Source organism: Helicoverpa zea, chromosome 6 (genome assembly GCF_022581195.2).
Source record: "Helicoverpa zea isolate HzStark_Cry1AcR chromosome 6, ilHelZeax1.1, whole genome shotgun sequence".
NCBI classification, from domain to species: Eukaryota; Metazoa; Arthropoda; class Insecta; order Lepidoptera; family Noctuidae; genus Helicoverpa; species Helicoverpa zea.
The window spans coordinates 13273688-13295475 of record NC_061457.1 but is presented as its reverse complement, the minus strand read 5'-3'; the positions used below and the strand labels follow the sequence as shown (position 1 = coordinate 13295475).

At 35.5% G+C, this 21788-nt stretch overlaps 1 protein-coding gene across 1 annotated transcript in view; it reads left to right on the top strand.

Moving 5' to 3' along the window:
* LOC124630976 (protein tiptop-like) overlaps window positions 1-21788 on the top strand; it is a 252303-nt gene that overhangs the window by 45930 nt on the left and 184585 nt on the right. Inside the window, exon 3 of the mRNA XM_047165039.1 lies at window positions 7170-7271. Coding sequence (XP_047020995.1) covers window positions 7214-7271 — 58 coding nt within the window. The 5' untranslated portion in view covers window positions 7170-7213. The remainder of the gene's footprint in view (window positions 1-7169; window positions 7272-21788) is intronic.

Below are 21788 nucleotides of genomic sequence, written 5' to 3'. Positions count from 1 at the left end.
ATATAGTGTTAAAAACTATCCAAATGTGAGTACTTTACTTACTAAGCTTAGCTTCCTAATTATGTTTATCAAAACCCTACATATATTATTAAATCATCCAGTGGTTACAATGTATTTTATACAGATATAGCCTCAGTTGCAAAAATAATAACGAAAACAGTGTAAATCGCCATCCAATATACAATCAACGTCATCCCATTACACGTTTGACATAATTTTAATCACCTGTTTATCTGCTGATCATTCAAATTAATCAGTGACGTCACGCCGATATCTTAATTAAAACTTTATTAATAAACTCCATTGGACCAAATAAACTGTAGGTTTTTAACGAAAATTCGTATATGTGCGGTTTAGTGGTGACTGTGGCGGGGGACGATTCCAAGTTTTGTACGTATGTGTTTTTGAGCTCATCTCTAAAACTGCGTAGACGACTAAACTTAACTAATGATTGAGTGAATACATTACAATATACCATTAAGCTTTTCAAGTCTTTCAAAACCTGGGTAACACACAATTTTTCAGTCCGAACTTAAAATTCTGCTTTCTTATCTTTTCATTCGATTTTTTGTGGCTACTTTTTATGATGATTGAAAAATATTGAAAAGCGATGAAGTATGAGAAAAGGATGTTAGTATCTGAAAATGAATTCCTTCTATAAACACCGAATGCAAAAATATAGCTCCAGAATTCTCAAAAGGCATATCTCTCTTGATCATTATTTCCATAGAATCGTATCGTCCCCGTATCGTACGCATTAAACATCACGATATCAATATCGGATATCAAGGTAATGAGGGGTCGATAATTAAATGTCCTCTGTCAAACCCGTCGCCACGTCAAATTATGTATTATCAAAATGGCCGCCGGGACATCAGCTGCCCGTTAAATATGAAGGATTTACTTTTATCTGGCGAATAGTTGACGTTGTATTGACTCTTGGACTTTAAATTAAATGGTTTTTATTTATTTACTCTATGTACCTACCTATTTACCTTTTAAGGGTTGGTACCTCCTGTCAAAATCTTCTTAGTCTTCATCTATCTACGGCCTACTTTCACGATATTATAAAATCAATGAACCTGTTATGTAATACACATAATTGAATCATAGATAATTTTAATCATGTTTAGAAAAATAATTTAATCGCAAATTTTATCACACTCAAAGTAAAAGCTAGGATACCCATAGTCTTGAAACTTACACATATTTCAATGCAACAGCAAGCATTACCAATATTAGCATAATGCACAATAACACACCGTACCGTACCGTACGTCATAAGCCGACAGTGTCGTGTTACGTCCAGAGGCGACGGCGCTAGACGTTCTGAAAGAAACGACATAAATCCATCACGGGTGACGCGCACACTTAAATTATGAATGTGATCTTGAGTGATTTGTTGCTCTCAGTCTTGGCAAAAAATAATGCCACTGAAATAACCGGTATATGCTGGGGTTCCATGGTACTGGAATTAGACGTGGAATAATTTTAAAATATTACTTACTATTCACGTTTGACGCCCAATGGTTGAAATACGAAAACACCCGGACAAAAAAACTCGAATAAATTTTTCATTTAAGCAACCCTTTTATAGAAAAAAGTGTTTTAAAACTTTTCCCTTTTTATAACAAAAATTTACACACAAACAAACAAAATACGAAGAGAAATGTTAGCGTAACGTTCTAAGTAATCCCGAGTAACGAATTTATGTATTTTTCTTGACTCCATAAAATGGCCGAACGTAGTAAACGTTTAATTAACAAAAACGTCAGAGTTGAGACTCGGGGGGTCGGTCCCGGGACTCGTAAATCAAGTCAAAATAGTATACAATAATTAAACGTGTGATGGACCGTGTTTGTTCTTATATTTTGTCGCTTGTTACAGGGATATTCATTGCTAGAGTCTTTGTTGACCTCGTTGTGTACTTGATGTCTCGCAACATTTTAAATACCTCTTGAGTCTTGATTATTAGTGTAGCTTATGAATCTGGTTTCAAAAGTTGGTGGATGAATGATAAGTAAAAATTATTCGTTACTAAACTGGTCATTAGTTCATAAACGATTTAGTTTTATAATGAACTTTCTGTATCAGTGGGTAGGATTATTTTTATATTTTTTTATAGTTTTTTTGGCCACATTACCTACTTTCACAACATACTCACATCATTGAAACAGCCTTTACCTTATCCCTCAGACTCGGTGCACTACAATTTTCACTAGCAGCACCGCAATAGACCGATGCTATCAACTGGTCCATCATTATTAATGTGCTACACACATCACCATTCTAGCTGCATGTTATTTGATCGTGATAGGTTAGCCTAAGACCAGCTCCTCAAGAGATTTATGACCTTATAAATATGTCAGCCACGTAACGCTACTGCAAGTTACTTTTGGATCTGATGTTGTATGTTAGATAAGGGTTTGGAAGTTCCTGATTGGTGGAATTGTCATTGAATATGATCCAGGTACAGGTCCAATGGCTGATGAACACGTTTTGACTACCGGGTAGAGAAAACAGAAGCTTTTTATTTGCTATTTGAAACACATTTGACGACCTCGATGGCGCAATGGTCATCATGCCGGACCGCCGAACCTGAGGTCCCGGGTTCGATTCCCGGTTCGGTCGACATTTGTGTGATGAGCATGCTTGTTGGCCGTGGTCTGGGTGTTATGATATGTATTTATAAATATGTATATATGTAGCTATATGAAGTTTATCAGTTGTGTTAACACCCATAACACAAGTTAATAAATAACTTACCATGGGGCTAACCGACCGTGTGTGAAAAAGGTGTCCCGACATTATTTATTTATATCTTCAGTAACCCACACAATGTAACACAGTTTCTATTGATAAACTAGTAGTAAAACAATGTAAGAGCGATAGACAATTATTTAATTACAATTGATCGGCGCAAGAGCAGTGCCAAGTACAAGTGTTTCCACCAATCACGTGTATTTAGAGATCTAAAACTACACTTTTACGACTAATCCTGGCTCCTGGTTACGCTTGATATTTTATGTAGTTTTAACTACGTGAGGTATGTTTTGACCACAGACGTCGCCCACGATCTTAATTTTATTGCCCATATATTTAATGACAGACCGATAGAGCCCGCGATAAAATACCAATGATCAGTATTAGCACCGGTATTAGAATTTCACCCAGACGCCATTTTGAAATTGATCGGCCGCTTGACATTTGAACTTAAGATCGTTTATCACATGGACATAAAAGCAATTTAAACTATTTTTTGAATAATAATTAAGAGAATTCCCAGAAAAAATTTAAACAATACACATCTAGTCGTCTTTTCTACTCATTCACAGAATGAAAAACAGTGGGGCGAAGTTTGCAAAATGCAGACAAAAAATATGAATAGTTTTTGTTTACTCAACTTGTACAATTTGCACAATTTTAAACAAAGACCGCTATAAATTATGTTATTGTCACTTGGGACAATGTGTTGCAAAATTTTCGAAATACGTAAAAGAAGAATAAAGGAATAAATACGGAGCACTTTTACTTAAAGCGATACAAGAATGTTGTACTTTTTGTAAGAATAGTATAGAATTCGCAATGTCACGTCTGGGATTTACGTCGACATGCCTTTTGAGTATTCATTTTTGAATTTGAGCACAAATATGACAGTAAGTGTTTGTTCTCATCCATGAATGTCTTGAGATACCTGCTACACATATGTTCTACCTACATCGATTTTAAGCTACTAGAACTTCATCAACAACACATATAAAACCAAAAAGTAATTCTCCAATGCACACATAGAGCATATCGGCTCACATTCACACGAACAAATATCACAAAACATAACTAAAACAGTGAATAAAGTGCGATCCTCGCTCAACAGAACTATCGCACAAACATTCGTTCACTTTTAACGTAAAGGGTGGCAACACGTTATCTCAAGTCGGCACAGTGGTCCCACCGCATCTGTCCGTACATAAATCTGTCGCATATGAAAAGAATTAAAACGTTCCCTATTGTAGACGGCTGAATAAATCTTACAGATATCTTTGTGAGGGACGCACGACGCCCGCGGCTCTCCGACGAGGAACGGCGATATTTTACAAGTTTTTGACAGCCGATATGGCTTTCCTAAACGGCACCTGCCCACTGTGCTCTGATGGCCGATCGCCAATGCTTGGGCCCAAAAAATAGGTTGGTTTTTGCTTTAATTAACTAGTGACATTTTGGGGTACCTTTCGGAATGTCTCATTAAGTATTTAAAATTAGTTCTGCTGTAAAATTCGTGCGCTCTTTATAAAAAAAATTAAAATATCAGTGGGTTTCCTTCAAACTTACTCGTTTTGTACATGCGCACACCATTAAATAATCATAAAAAAGTAATAGGTGAGCATGTGATGGCGCTCCGTAACATAAAAACTTGTGTTGACGCATAATTAATTTTATACCATTACCGTTTTATTATTTATCTTAGTCTTAGACGCTCAGCATGTCTTCACGTAAATCACAATTAATGTTCATTAAATCTTCGAAGTTTTGTTCAACGTCCTTCATTTAGTTTCGCCTTGGAAACTAGATGGCGCTAGGCATCAAAACAAGAGCCAAGTAATGACTTCTACTGTTTTATTACAGTAATCAAATATAGCCTAGAGCTTGATGCACGAATTTATCTCTTTTAAACAAATGAGTTGATATTCGACTTCACAAGGACAAAAGTAACATTAGTTAGCAAGACAAACAAAATGAACGTTCAGAACAAAAGAAAATTAAAAAGTAAGATACGTTAGTTTTATTATACATAGTTCTTTATATTGCCACATAATTGTTTACGACCAATTAATACCTACTTAAATCAAATAAGTTTAATCAGAGAAACAGAAAAAATGCGATCACAGTGGAACCACTTAATAAATTGTCTGGGACTTGTATGGAGAAAAAAAAGTGTATAAATCGAGTCACCAATAACACTATAGTATGAAGTTTATGGCACTGCCCTTGAAGTGTGTTATCGGGCGACGATTCTTTATTGACACTATAAATGTGGGAAACATACGGGGAGGTTTTACTGCCGCGCCTCGTGAATGTTCACTCAGAGGTACAATGTACGTGGAATGACACACGTGACGAACAACTTTTTAGTAGTGAGGCTGCGACTTTCGTTGGTTGTTAATAACAATGTGATAGAATAGAGTGCAGTATTGTTGCGTTGATTCATACTTTTAAAAACGTGTAAAGCTAGAAAAATTGAAGGTTGTGTGTGTCCCTGAAAATCCGTTTTATCAACAGAACATTTTCTCTCAATTGGGTTAGGGTTGATTTTAAAAATCTTTTATTGTTTCGGAAAATCCTCATATTACTTCCAAATCATTTCTAAAATACAGAACCTAAAAAACACCCAAAAAACAAGACACTATCATAAACTTTTTATTTCTTTGGGTACTCAAAACTGTCCACCGTCGTGCCCGCTGCTTATCACAGCTCGTATATTTTCGTCATTACCCTGACTGATTTACAATGCTTTAGCGGAATATGTCCATCGGTCCCACTGTCCCGGCCACCGGCTCAATAATCGTTAAGACAAGACGCGTTAATACCTTATAAGATAAAAACATATACTCCATATATATCGATGGCGACAATTAGTTTGGAGTGTCGTATGTCGGTTAGTTTTTGATGTTGTGAAATAATTTAGACGTCGACGTAATACATACATAGGTATTTAGCAAAGAGTGATGATGAAAATATAACGTTAGAATTTAGATGTCATTTTATTGATTTTGTCGGCGTATTTGGTTGTTTGTTGCAGTGGGTTGTCATAGTAATATTAATATGTAATTTCCATTGATCAGCATTCTTCGAATCTGTGTAAAATGTGTTTATTTACAACGTAAAAAGCGTAATTCAATCTAGTTTTAGTTCTAAAGCACAGCAAAGTAACTTTTCATATGACTAAGATAATTCTTACAGACATTCATCCTTGACAAACAAACAAAAGTTTCCTCCATATAATATTATTATGATTATCACAAATACGGTCGACAGGAGACCAGGCGAGATGTGTGAGTGTGTGCAATTTATTGAATGTCTCTGAATAAACATAAATAAAGCTCTCATACATTAGAGGGAAGAATTTTATTAGTATGCATTCACATTTCCGGTCGCTTGAATCACATTAACACGAACCGTTTTATGTTTTTCACAGCACACAGATCCATATTTTTAACAGTTTTGGACATGAAAGTTTGAGTACACCAAAAAAAATGTCGTAAGTCGCCCATCACAAATCACCGGGCCCACAGTGCACTCCTACACGATATTTCGGACACATCACAAGTTATTATATGTTGGCCGTGTACGTATCTTGTTAAACAAAACAAAATTAATCAAAAACGCCCAACAATGGTAATCGAGAGACAGTGTCCGTCATAAATCCAGGGTCCTATCACTGCATCGCACATCACTGTATCGCATTACGACATTGTCTGTTTGATATCGAATTTATTACGAGGGGCTTATTCGAATCACTCGGAACACGTCAGCCGGCATCGCTCGCCTCTCATAAATTGTGTGACATATCGTTCGAGTTCCGAGATTTTTCTGTATAAAACTGTCGGCGTTTTTATGCGCTCCGATAAGCCAACATACAACCCTAATAATGAAGGATTAAGGTTTAATTTAAGTTTTGATCGCGGCAAATACAATTTTGCTCTCGATATCTTGTCGTGTCTTGCCTCATATTAATGACGGTTCTTTTTTTAATTTATCGTGAATATTTTCGAATGTGTTTAGTGACTTGAGCCATTGGATTTTTTGATGTTACTCATCAGTTTTGAGAAGTGATCGGAGGCGATCGAGATAATCGAGTTAATTAAATAAGATACTAAATGTTTTTGTCCAGAAGTGTATGGTAGTAACCCAGTGGGGTAGATCACATGACTTAGGTTAAGTGTTTTATAAAATTAAAAAACCTAATTTAATTTTGTGAAGATTTTTCTTTGCAACTTTGTTTTTATTGTATTTGTACAATGTAACTTACCTGTCTTAATTTGACCAAATATCACGCAAGATATCGTGTACTTTTGTACCATATGTCAATACCGGGCTACTTTTACCTGTTATTTTTTTTCATTATGTCAATGGCTTGTAGGTTTTTTAAATTAAATTTTCTTTGTTTCCAGATGTCAGGGAGTGACCAGGAGGGAAAGTGGAGCGACCAGTAGAGATGCGCTCCAAGCAGCAACCGCGCCCGTCCTACCGTTGGCTCAACACGAACGAAAACGGTTAGTTAAGTGCTCATTACTTGCTTTGGTAAAATAGTGTCCTAAGTGCAATAGATGTCTGAAAGTGGGTAGCGGAATTACCCATAATAGAATAGATATTTTGTAAAAACTGAATTTAGGAAGTGATTCGTTTTTTGATCAAAAGTACACATACACAAAAAAATTAAAAAAAACGTGTTAATGTTAACACAATTTTGAATGTGCTCTATTTAGAAAATTCGACTACATTTTTTTTGTGCGATTAAAAATAAATGACCTATTTATATAAAAAATAACTAAAGAAACAAATGCAAACATATTATAATAAATAGATAACAAATTGTCCCATAATAGTACAGGAGAACGCAATAAATTCAAATTATAACAGCAGTGATAAAGCTTATACATTACTCTCTGTTGAGAGATACATATTAAAACTGCATATCAATTACGCCGATCAATTTGATGCAAATCAAGGACACGTCATCCAAACGTTTAGATAGCTCAATTATGCCCAAACAGCTCACCGGTTCTCACACTGCGCCACAGACTTATGCATAAACCAGTACCTCCACGCCTACTTAATCACTATTTAACAACGAATAGATGCGTTGACTTACTGTTCTCAACAACATTTTTTTACTCTACAACACCAACTTATGCATGCAAACATCTATAGTTTTGCAACTCTAAGCCATTGTTTTAAAGTCGATATTCGCATGACCTGCATATCCAGCCAGAATAATTTGTCGCAGCGAACAATTGAAACCGGGACCGTGACGTGACGATTCTGAATATCCAACTAAAACTCGCAATAAATATTAAGTTATGACCATAGAAAAAAAAGTGGCATACAAAACGCAAATGTACTAAGTAATAATTCATAGGTCTTTTTGTATGAAACTAAGCCACCGTGAAGCGATAAATAATATTTATTTTCGCTATTATACGGGTTTTTGTCAGTTGTAATGGGTGTAAAGCGCTGAGCGGGTTGGGTTGGGGCCGCTAGGGCCGCGGGTGCACAGCATGGCCTTAAGATGACGTCACTTCTTAAGTTGTAGACATTGATCTTGAAATTGTGCTGTAATAACTCCTTTTCACTGTAAGTATGCAATTCAATTCATGAGTTGTTAAATAAAATTATGGACTTCTTTATGTAAATGGACCAACTCTCTGAAACCCAGCACCTAGTCTCTGACTTTTCATAAGAGTCCTGTCAAAAGTCTACTTAAAAAAATCAACATATCAAAATCAGGTATGTACTTGAAAATGTCATCTTTATCAAAAAAAGCCAGCGCAATTTTGCTTTATCTGATATTTGCAGATCATCATGTAGCATTTTTCTTATTATCTTCTTATACATTCTCCGCTGCCTTTGTGGCCCGCCATGCAATACATTCGTCCTTGCACCAAAGCTCACTCACATGCGCCGGCGCCACAAACATGTTTATTAATCGATATTTTAATATTTATAAACGCACTATATAATGTGTAGCTCTACGTATCTTTTTGTAAACTAATTGAGATCGAAAAAAACTGTCAGCTTGTCGGAACTTGAAAGGGGAGGATAGTTTCTAAAAGCAATATTGAATTTTCTTGATAATTTATGTAAAGTTTACGTCATATTATACGGGTGATTTCCTATACCTAAGTACTAATAACAAAATCAATACATGTGTTTATGAGACGCTTACATATGTATGTACCTATATAAATCGCTAGAAAGCGCTGCTTATTAAGGTTTCCAAAAAAACCTTTAAACTTGTTAAAAAGGTGCTGAAAGCGGGTTTTCGCTTTCAGAATTTAAAGGCTGAGTATTCTCAAGAAATTTCCTTTACCGTAACTCAGTTTGCTTGGCCTGAAATCGAACCTAGTGGGCCATAGGCTTTGTATCATATACTTATTTAAAAGATGTAACGTAGATTATTATAGTACTCATATCATAAAAAGCTAATCCAACAACAATGAAATCAGATCCAGTTATAATGAGTTCAGCAATGACACTACAGATGCGCTAGATAACTGTCAGTTAACCTTGACTAAAAGATTAATAGCTAGATTTAGCCAGGCGAACTTATCACAATACGACTGATTGATCAATTACTGTAGTTCTGAAGTTTCAGCTTCTAACTTATTATGGGTATGTAGTTGGATTTTGAACGAGATATTTCCGTCATTGCAGGCAATGTCCTAAAACGATCATCATCTGTTTAGCCTTTTCCGAATTTACAGTGGTATTAATAAATAGAAATGTTTAAATACATTCAACTTTTCTCGGAAGGCTTGTAGTTTCAAGTCTTTTAGTTTTAGTAATTATTCTCCCCCTCTTATTATTAAACATGCATGTTTATTTAATTTGAATATGACTATCTATCGTAATAAAGTAAAATTTCGAGTCGAAAGTTTAGAGTAGACTTAAAAGAGTAACAATTACTGAAGTTTTCACCAAATAAATTACAACTTAATTATTGATAGGTAATTTAAAAATTATAACAACGCACATCTACTTACCTTACCTGATTACCTGTCCAACTGCCCAACTGACCCCACAAGAGCAAGTGACCACACAGCTGCCTCAAAATCAGCGTAACACTACCAACAATAAAAAATAATAAAAACTGTCCATAGTTTAGTTAAATTTATGGCCTCCCTTGATTTACAGGCTTTCTCTAAACTATTGTTAAAACTAGTTAGCATAAATGTTATGTTAGAGACGATTCCCAAATGCTTTAAGCGTGTTCCTTTTATGTTTCGGGTTTTATTTGTCAGTAGCAGTGGGAATTATAGACATGAGTATAGTTTTGTATCTACGCAGAGTATGCTTAATTCAACGACTTTTAATATGGAAGGTTCCTAAAAGACATTTTTTTCACCAACCAGTGAAGAATTGTTTTTGAGCTTCAGTTTATTGTGTTAAAAAGCTCATACATTTTCAATGAAAACAATTACTAAACTAAAACAAACAATAGTCCAATTACAAATACCTTATACGCCTGATGTAAGCCATGACACGTCTTCAAGAACCACCTGTTAGCTAGAAATAAACTAAATAGCGCGTAAAGATAATATCTAGTACTAAATACCTTTCACATAAAAACTCCCATGAAAATACAGTCCCATTATTGTCAAGTCTACGCCTCGTATATCATTGCGTACATACTTTTTCATCGGCCAATAACTCTTTGAAAAAAAAAGCCAAAAAAATCCTCAGGTAGGGTCCAAATTATTGATTTACCTCTAACATAATGAATAACTTATACAGTCGAACAGTTGTGAAGTTCCCTTACGCATTTTTTACGCTTTCCGTAATCATTTGACCGACTGAAGGTTTTATTGCCAGTTTTTATGTACGTGAGAAAACAATTGTTAGGCCACAAAATTGTCGGAACACAATAAACCTTGTGAAGCACTTTCCTTGTTTTTACGAGTTTAACTTTGACTTCCAGTCTTTAAGTTTTATTGCAAACCCTTTATTGGTTTTGACGGAAGACTTGTGGTTCTTTGTTGATGAATAGTGTGCGACAGTTGGCGATTTGGGGTCCATTTTGTAAAGGTTTTTGTCATGTATATTAGAGGACTTAGTTCTATTGTTCGTTAGTGGTTACAGGGTTGAGGCTTCTGAAAGTTCTTTTGTAATTGATGCATATTGAATACAGGGAGGTCGTTCATTGGTCGGCAAAAAAATATGCGCCGCCAGTAAAACTATTATCCCGATTTACAGCAGTGATTTACGCAAATAAATATGAGCAATATAAAGCGGAATCAATCACGCCGCAAGCATATACATTCATAAACCGCCATCATAAAAACCGAAAAAAAAAATCTGTCGAATCCGCATAAAAGTAGTGTTTACAAACAGTGAGCGCGGTTAATCTTTACGATCGGCCCCGAATAGGCCCGAATACACCCGATCGCCTGATTTATAGACTTCGGAATAGCTCCCGTCTTTTAAACGATCGGCCCGATGCCCGCTGAATTTACGGCTTCATAGAGTTTTATAACTGATTTTATCAGTCGTAAACTTTTACAAGGCGATTTGGTCGCTATTCATTAAGGGCGCTGATGTGCAGACCATCTTTATACGCCGAGCATGAAGCCGCGATGGCGTGAGACCCGATAGAACATCTCATCATGTGACTCACCTCATCGAATGCCACTGAACCATACAAAAATGTAGATAGACGCAACGATTATGACATTTTTGTTAGGCAAATCATAGATTTTTTACTACCTTAATAACTTATTTCCACAATCAGATATTTATGAACGATAAAAAACCTATAGCATACGCAATAAACTTCTGATGAACGATTTCCGTAAAATACTAAAAATCTCGTCATAAAAATATAATCTTGTCAAAACACATCCGTTGTTTGAACAGGTTTTCTTAACTCCAATTATTGGTTAGGGCCATAAAAAGTGACGATTACGTATAAATCATTAAGTGAATAGATTTAGGGCCTGCCCTGGGGCCATAAAGTGAGTTTAGTTGTCAATAAACGCGCGTAAACAGTTGTCGGGTCGGCGTTAGATCGTTAACTGTGTAATCGCGGGCTGCGTGGCCGCACACGATGCAGGGGTTATGAATGTTGCAATTTGTTGCACATTGTTAAATATTTTGGTAATTAGGGATTTTAGTAGTGGTTGATGTGTTACTAATGTTTCTGTTTACCTAGCTAGCGAACCATTTCTGTGTTTATAGCCGCGTGTTTATCCCCGGCGGCAGTACGCTTGCTATTTGTGACGCAAACATCGATTTTATATTGCGTAAAATTATGTTCTAATCACGTATTTTAGGCCATAATTTTACGTGAAAGCATGTGTGGTGTGTTTAATGGATCTCAAATAATAATGACGATTCGAAGGAGCAAGTACTTCTAAGATATCTAGGTACGTATATCAAAGACCGACTACCTCTTTTTTACATCATTAACTGCACTTTATTCCTTTTACCAGCACCTGTATACTGCACCTCCCTACATATACTTACATAATAAGCCTCTCTGGTCGAATTCAGGCTTATCGTCGGTTGCGACCTCGTAACGCGACCTCGCATCTCCGGCATCCTGCTGTACGCCACTTTATGAATGAAACTGGAGAATGCGCGGGCGCATGGTGTTAGGATGTGGTTGGATTGTAAGTAATTTTCCAATTTTTGTGGAGGGTTTTTGCGTGTGTTTAACGAGGGAGAGGTATAGACGACTTAAGTAAAACGTATGGAAAATTGGAGATGGCACAATTTTTCTCTTAGCAGGGTGCGCAAGTAACAGTTTAGTTTTGTCATTTTATTTCTGGATCGGGACTTATGTAATGTATAGGTAATGTTATTTTTATATTGATATATTGGGTAGATTCATGTCGTACGACGACTTGACTTTACGATTAGATAGATGATGATGGTTGTACGGATAACTTACCAATTTTGTTGACTTTTCAGAGGCTGACGTAACCCCACACAGACTCCGAAAAAAAAAAACAATTCCTATAGGTATCTGTATTCTTTACATTGAAACATACAAGTTTCTCAGTAATTTTAATACCCAAATAACATAATACCGATGTATTAATGTTATTTGGGTATTAAATACCCAAATAATTTTAATACCCAAATAACATAATACCGATGTATTATGTTATTTGGGTATTAAAATTCTCTCAGTTCCTCTTCAGTTCCTATATGAATACAGCCTTACCCTGTAACACGAGTAGTGGATTACGCTCACGGCTGATTACGTTCAGCCCGACACTGACCGACGGCAGCTCATATCATTTTTACACTTCAATATAATGTACTTAAAGACAGACTTGATTAAAAATTATGCAAGTAGGTATAGGGAAAAGGGTTATATAGGTGGATCCAACAATGTGTTGTGTATAGCTATTGAACGTAAAAGACTAATATTTTGCACTATTCCCCGCGATTCCGCTCTCATCCCGAGAGAACTACGTCCCTTACCTGGATAAAAAGTATCCTACATGATATTCTGATATCTGCTATATCATTTAATATACAATGAGTTACCCTTTGCGTAAGCCTCTGACCTACGAGTAAATCTTTAAAAGAACACTTTTGCATAGGGACGAAGTAAGAGTAAATTGGGATGCGGACAGCCTTTACTAAAAGGCAATTATCAAGGCTACTTTAAATATTTGGCACACTTATCTCCAATAACTAACTAATAAACAGGTAAATGAAGGCGAGACGTTGGCAGTATGAATAAAATTAATTTCCATAAATCATCGAAATTAATATACCTATTAATAAAATTACCGTCAACACATAAACACAGGATTTCTGCCTATATCTCAGTGTCGGCAGATAACTTCGGGTGGCGCCAGAGAATATATATAGCTAGTGACTGTCAAATAAATACACACATACAGTCATACACTAAAACCTAATCTTGTTATTAGATACCTATGGGAAGGGGTATTTTGTAATTTTACTCTACACCTATGGGTTTCTATGAGATCTAGTGAATAGGATAATCTTGGATAGAGATTTTTTTGTATGCGTATGCGCAAGTAATTGCTTGTATTGTGCAATGTATTAAAATACGGATCGTGTTAAAAATTCTGACCATAAATTATTATTATTTATTACTACTTCTTAAGTGATTTTTAGCCAAAGACAACTTTATGTTTTTGGCTTTTATTGTGATCATTATAATGATAGAAATTAAAAATGTCATCGAAACCGGATTAAAGTCGAGACCAAAAAAATATTTATTACAAAAAAGTTTGTTTTGACGAAGGCAGCTCTGAGTTATGCATTTGTTTTGTTCCAATGACTTATAAATATGACTCACTAATTAATACTAAAAGCTACCAGAAAATAAAGTCGTTTCCAATAACTCCATAAAAGTGTTTCAATCAATCTCATCAAAATAAAATTGATTTTAAAACTTCACGCCAATAACAATCTGCTATCAAGATAAATACTTACCGTAAAAATATTAATGTTTGTTGTGCAAAATCAATTTAGGATACATTAAATAGTAGATTTATAATAGTCGTAAAAAAGAACATGTTTCCACTAATTAATGTCATCGAGACGTTGTCAGACATGTCAAGTTCGTATTTCGAATCATTTTGGGACAGTTTTTAACTCTATAATCTATGGAAATCGTATGTATTGACATGTTGGTCTCGGAATTACGATGGCAATAAGATGTCAGGCAGCCATTTTGTTTTTAATGTCATACGACCCTAAGATTGAATTAGGAACGTAGGAATTTTTATGCAAGTTTAGTGGTGATTTTGGTGACAGTTTTATAGTTCGGCCATTCAGAGAATGCGTTCCTGACACGTCGCGATTGAACTGACGACGTAACTTTGCAATGGCGTTGCAGTTACGATAAAAATATTTTTGCTGGTTGTTTACCGTTTTAACAATTGAGGAGCATTAAAACAACATTATTATATCAATAATCAATGAATGTTATTACGTCGTCAGTTCAATCGCGACGTGTCAGGAACGCATTCTCTGAATGGCCGAACTATAGTGAGAATGGTAGAGGTCAAAGTAGCATCGTAAAAGCCGATTTCATCGACAGCGGTGAATATGTGAATATCTATGCATCTTAGGTCATGCACACCTAGGTCAGGGTTTGTAGTTGGTCGTAAAGTTTTTAAACTCAAAATTAAAGTCATTCGTAACGTGAATTAATTTAGATCTCGACTAACGAACGTACAATGTTAGGTAACGAAAGATTTTATTCGATTCTTTCCCAAATCGAATAGAATGTATTGAGTGCAACATCTCCATTATACCAACGTCTTGAAAGCAACTTAATGAATATTTCTAGCTATAATTCCTATAGATTAGTACATCATAAATTAGCGTTGACAGGCTACTTGGTCTAGTGGTAGCGTGATGGTTGGCTCTCGTATAATTCACTTAATATTTGCATAGCCGGAATCCGGTCGCGTGGTATCGTTCTAAATGTATTATGTTATGCTTGGAATTCGTCACTTTACTAATTCTATTCCTATGTCTTAGTGTATGCTTCGCTCGTCGTCATTCCTTTCAAGTAATTATGAATTATTCGAAATTCAATTATAATTCGAATAGAATAATCGATTGATGATGACATTCAGGTGTTTGTAATAAGGACTCCAGAATTATTTCAAATATTAGTTAGTTAATTTTTGCAAATCAGTCAGGAATTTTGAATATTTATTTTTAGATTTTACGAGATTTTTATTGTGTTGCATGTTATGTTAAAAGCTAGAGATAAATAATTTATACGATTAGAATACAAGATTATTCGATGGAATTAATTTGTCACATTTAAGAGACCTGTTATCTGTTATCTTTATTGAGATTAAGAGAAAAGCTTACTGACGAATCTAGTTGACATAGTCTGCTCATTATATTATTAGCAGGATATAATCGAAAGGCGTTTGTGAAAGCAATATTCCTTTATATCTTGACGGAGTTTAACTAATATATAAATAACTTTACATAATATAACACTTAAAAGTAATTCCTCAAATTATACGGAAGACATAATTACATTACATTAAGTTATTTATTTATTTACGAGATGTTTTCAAAGCAAAATATGGTGATAATCGTTTCCAAACAGCCTATTACTCTACCAACGGAATTTAAGCTGGATTTCTTATTTAGGAGCGAAATAATCATAACAGTAACATCGAATAAAAATAATATTAATATCGTGCTAATCGATAACAAATATACTACTACAGAATTTCGAATAACGATTCAAATAGGCGATTATTAATAAAAAACGGGATCCAAATCGCCTATTAAATCGATTCAAATTTTAAAAGTTTAATTCGACTATCGGCTAGAATCCGAACGTTAAACCATAAAGTAATCATTCGAATATGTGTGTTTAAAAATGGTAATCGATTTCGAAATCGATTGATTTATTGAGATTTAAAGTGGATTAAGGTTTTATATTTAAATTCATAATCGGTATGGGTTTGAGAGACGAAGAAATGTTTTAGCTCTTAGCTAATTGAATAAGGACACAACAATATGAATATTCAATCATTTACGTTGAAATTACGTATCTATATTTAATTTTCTTTCACAAAAAAAGTTTTTATTTTATTCCATTCAATTAATGCTTATCAAGGTCACTCATATCGCGTGTGGAAACCATGCCGAAATATTAACATTTTCAGTTGATAACAAAGAAATAAATCAAATAACGCCGCAGCCGTTGAACTTCGTCATAACCGATTAACAGCCGCAAACTCGTTTGTAATATTATGTAAAAATCGTTCGGCCAAAGCGCCAACCTAAGTATGTTTGATTAATTCTTCAACAAGGCGATTATCATGCGATATTTAAGTCACACGAAAATTTATAAAACACTGTGACACTCGGTGACTGGACATGTTTATTAGCACGACGCAGATATTCCAATAAATTATTTAAATGATACCTAGAAACACCTATTAATAGAGAATCACCAATTTACTCCTGCCATCACTTCTTCAACTGCCAAATAAAATTCAGACTTGCATCCATTGTAATAAGGTGCAAAAACCATTAAGAGAAAAGAAAATAGATCGTTGCGGCATATTCACTTAACTCGATTCTCGATTTTCGAGAATCTTTATCGATGGTCTATTCAATAACCGTTCGGTATCGATATAAATTGTTATTGGCGACGTGAGTTACCGTTTCGGAGATGGCGATGTACAGACGGACAGAGGAATAAATATAGAATGAGGCTTATCTCTATACGGTATCTTTGATGGAGAGGTGTCGATAGCTTGAGTGGGTGATGGTCCTTTTATTCCTAATAGATGTCGCTGTGATCGAGTGTTATGTCACTGAGCGTCACAATTGGTGCTAAAATAATATTACTACAGGTACTATAAGGCAGGGAAAACCCAGGGACTGAGGGAAACAGAGGATAATAAAATTCTATAACTACAAAATAAAACCGTGTTTAAGAGAATAAGCCAGAATACTAACCTTCCTACTTTTACATGTATAAATAGATGAAGTAAATTAACCACACATAATAAAACATCAATTGATTAATAATCTCACTGGAAGAGATTTTCAACGACATTCCAGTAACAGCTAAAAAAAGTCGAAACCAATTACAAATTCTATTCCATGATTAATTCTTTATGCTTCCAACCTAACCTTTCGCATAACAGTCATTCACTGCCACTACCAGTCATCAAACACATAGATTAGTTCACAAACAGATTGATGCCAATTCCCCTGCCATTTCTAGCAGATTGATGCCAGTAGCTTGCCATTTCTGCCATTGATGCCAGGCTGTCGATCCTGCCAGATTGATTGGCTGATGGGCCGCTAAATTATGGAGTGTTTTATTTTTAGTGGGTATTCGGAGTTTGGTGGTAATGGTGGGTTAGGTTAGGTAAATTCAAGTCAAAAATGGGAGAGATTAATTGATTGGATTTAAAAAGTCATAAATTGATATATGTCTAGTAAGTATCGCGGTATATTTCACGCAACGGCCGATAGGTGGCGCTATGCGTTTCGTTTTGAAATACGCACGATTTATTGGTAGAGAAATATTATTTCCTTGTTACTTAAGTTAGAAGAACTATGTGTTTTCATTGTATCAGGATTGGTTAAAGTTCTATGCTTGAGGCGATCGTTTTGAAGATGGGAGATCCATGTCATAAACTGACCACTTCGTGACTTGAAAGTAATTTTAAATCTTTGATTCCATGCTGACTATTCAAGTTTTTTCAACATTTGCACCACTGCTGATACCTACTGTTAATGTTTTACCCAACTAATGGATTATGTAGGTCAGTTACGCAGTCTCTGTATGCCCACTTTTGTATATCATTCTAGGTTAAGACTAATAATTGAATTGATATGTAGAGCCTGCACAATCCTTGCAAACAGGTCATCCCTTTTCTCTATGTTGAACTCATACATAAACTTTTCTTCACCAGCAAAAATAACCTGTATTCCCTTAAGTCATCGTCTTTAAGATTACCTTCATCTAGTGTAAACAGCAATAACTTCAAGGATTAACGCTTGAGATACGACTTCCAAATGAACGGCTACAGACTTCGACTTCGGCCACAAGACTGGAAGTCGCAGGTATACTCGCTTACACCGTGACTGTAACGCGCCTTGACGCGCGATGTTCAGCTCAACTTTGTGTTGGTGGTGTAAGGGAGGAGAGAAAAGCGGACGAGGGAAACGATATTACAGTTAATTTATCCGAAGTAATCTTAAAATTAAAGAAGGTTTACTAACTTTGACAAGGCAGGTGTTCATTTTTGATACTTAATTCTTACTATGTATTCTTACCGTGTGCTTTCGGACAAGTTCTGTTACAGCCTTTTTATCGTCCCACTGCTGGGCACAGGCCTCCTCTCACACGGAGAAGGATTGAGCATTAATTCGGACAAGTAAAACTACTATTTGTACTTACCTAGGTAATACAAATAGGTATTTGTAAAGTGCCTAATTTTTTTGTTCTGAAACATTCCATCATTATTCGTCATTCATGGTCTCTTTTTCTGCCATCTTTGAGTATTCACCAAGACATTCCTTAACCTGCACATTGAAAAGTAGAATATCGGTAATACTCTCTAAAGCTACCAATGGTCATGCAATTGCACTTCCAGTATTCATCACTTCATGAGTTGCTCCCGCTACCGCTCATGCCTCACCCCACCGCCCAAGCTCGATCGCTGATAAATTCTATCAATAACATCTCGGCAAGACGTCGGGGCCCTTCAATAGTGTTTACCACCAGAAACGTGTAGTTTAACGCGGCTCTTACGGTTTTGTCATGGTTTCTTCCCGTCATGGCTCCTGACAGCTTTCATAGAGGACAACTTGAATTATCTAAAGGTGTTTTGGGAGAGATTAGATCAGCGTTTGGCGATGCAAGAGACAATTACTTAATAGGTATGGTTACAGGTGTTATGACGGCTTCCTATGAAAGAGGAACAGAGCGTTTTCTTATGGATGGTAGCTTCTGACGTTTGTTATGTGAAAAAACTGCGATCCGTGTCCAAAATAAATATTGTTTGATAGGTACTGCAGCACCGGCATCTTTTCTTCTAATTAGGACCAGTTTTCTGGGCCAGGAAGTCGTTCAGTCTTAGAAATACTTAGCCATACTGACAGTCAGTTAGATCACATTGAAGCTGATTTAAAGCCTCTCATTAGTTGACTCATCTATGCTTCCTACATGAAGTGTGAAATAGGATTCTTTCTCTGTGCGTGTATCTTTAACGAGGTCAGGTTTGTGTTTCTCATCTACGTTATTTTATTGATACGCCCATTTTAGCATTAAACATATGCTTTCTATTATTATTGCATTGCCATTTAATAGTGTGGGTGTTCCAATAATATTTCCTTTTATAAACAGTGACGCATTCTGTTGCTATTTAGGCTTTTAAAACTGTCACACGCCTTAAACGCTGTGGTATTTCAAATTGATAATATTAAAAAATTGAGCGATTTATTGGTGTCATCTGGTGTCATCGATTAGTCGCTAAGTTTCTCATTTTTGTGGTGTTTGTCATTCTTTTAGTTTGCAATTTTTATCTTTTCTTTTATTTATTTTATATTATTGAGAAAAGAACTAGTGTTGTGGTATTTTTTTGGGACCTCTTATACACACATATCAGAGAATTTTCAAAACTACCATAAAACTACTGATAAATAACTTAACTTTTTAATAACTCTTCTACAAAATCTTTACCTTACACAGTTGACAATTGAAAACATTTAGCAAAATAGCTAGAAATATCTCAATTACCGCACGTACGAGCGGCATCAATCTTGTCGGCGCGTTGTCTGCACATCAGGACACGACACTCGTGACCGGCTCTCCGACTACACCCGTACTGTGTTGTGTGTTAATGTCATCGCACTGTGTATTACGTAGTTTAGTGTTTTTGTGGTGATACTAAGATATAATAGGGGGTAGATAAATAGCTTTTTCTTGGCCTAGGTTTGTGTCCTCTTTGATCTGAAACTGAAATTAATATACATAGGTACTTGGTTACTCTTTACTTATTATCTGTAAAATATTTTCACATTCAATATTCGTTGTGTTCTTTGAGTTCTTCGTTTCGTAGTTTCGTTCGTAAGTTTCGTAGATTTGCATAAATAGCCGCTAGTTTCCTCCAGAACAAGGACCAAAACACTTGAAAATTTTCATCGTTGTCCAGGTACTTCTCAGTCGGCATCAATCGGCCAAAAAAAGCAAGGATATTGAGAAAAATTGAGTTCAGTATCAGTAACGAAGTAACTATTAGCAATCTGTGCCAATCCCTGCGCCTAAATTCTGACATTTGTATAATAATATTATTTAGAACGATCACTCATATGTTTACGGAGTCACTTTGATTTTTTATAGGTATTGTACAATTTTCACAAAAATCTATTGTTTATCTTTGAAATATTCCTATCAGCATAATTATCCAAACACTTCAGTCAGCATCAATCTCCACAAAGCAGTCCATTAGGAACAAGTGAGTCGTGACCAGTCGGCGACCTCCGCAGGTGTCTGACACTGTCGCCGCAATGTATTACTTGTAGCATTGTTATTGTGGCCAAACTGGCTTTGTGCGAAACTATTGAGGTCTTTTAAGGGATTTCATAAGACTGAAGCACATAATTTTACTAAAAATCTATGAAGTATGGTGAGGCACTTAACGGGTCTTCTTCATAGAACCTAACAGTTTTAATATGTAAGGTTAACCTAGCAATAATATTCTCTAATTAAGTAACAATTGATAATACAAAATACTAGGTACGTTTCTGAACTGTCTTAAGGGTATTGAAAAAGTAAATAGTGAATTTCAAATCCTATAGTAAAGGATTTTAGAGAGAATATTGGTTCTTCCTTACGTTCTATAACCATACAGTTACAAAACTAAGTAGGTAAGTAAATATCTTAAAGACTTAGCAACAAGCAGATGAGCCGTTGTTATTTCCCATTTATCAAATTCTCAAACGTTCCAGATCTTCGTATTTAAAGCAAACTAATCTTCAATAAACAATAGGAAGACAGATAAATCGCCTTCATACTGATACCAGATAAATATCGTATCGGAATCGCCTCGTGAACTATCACGAACGAATAACTCACAGCGGCTTGCGTACGCGCAACGACATTTCGATATTCGCCATTTTGATCAATAACACGACACGCCCTAACTTCACCTGTTGTGATCAATTGATGGTTTAATTCGTTGACAGTTTGTTATTACGTTTGTTGTACCTTAAGGCTATTTTGGTACAGATAAAGTAAATATAATTTAGTCAGGCACAACAATGTACGAGTCATATTTTTATTCCTCCTTTAAAAGTCGTATGTCATCTCAATGAACGATCTTGAATTGGGTTTTACTCTTTTGAGTGCCGATAAACGAATTGTAATTATTGCTATGGCTATTAATCTTTTGGAGACAGTTGTTATAAACAAAGTATAAGTTATTACTGAGAGCCAATCGTACTCCTCAAATAGCTAAAAAAAAAAGCAGAAACATGGACGGCATCTTTAACCAGCTTTTACAAGCACTTTAAAATTA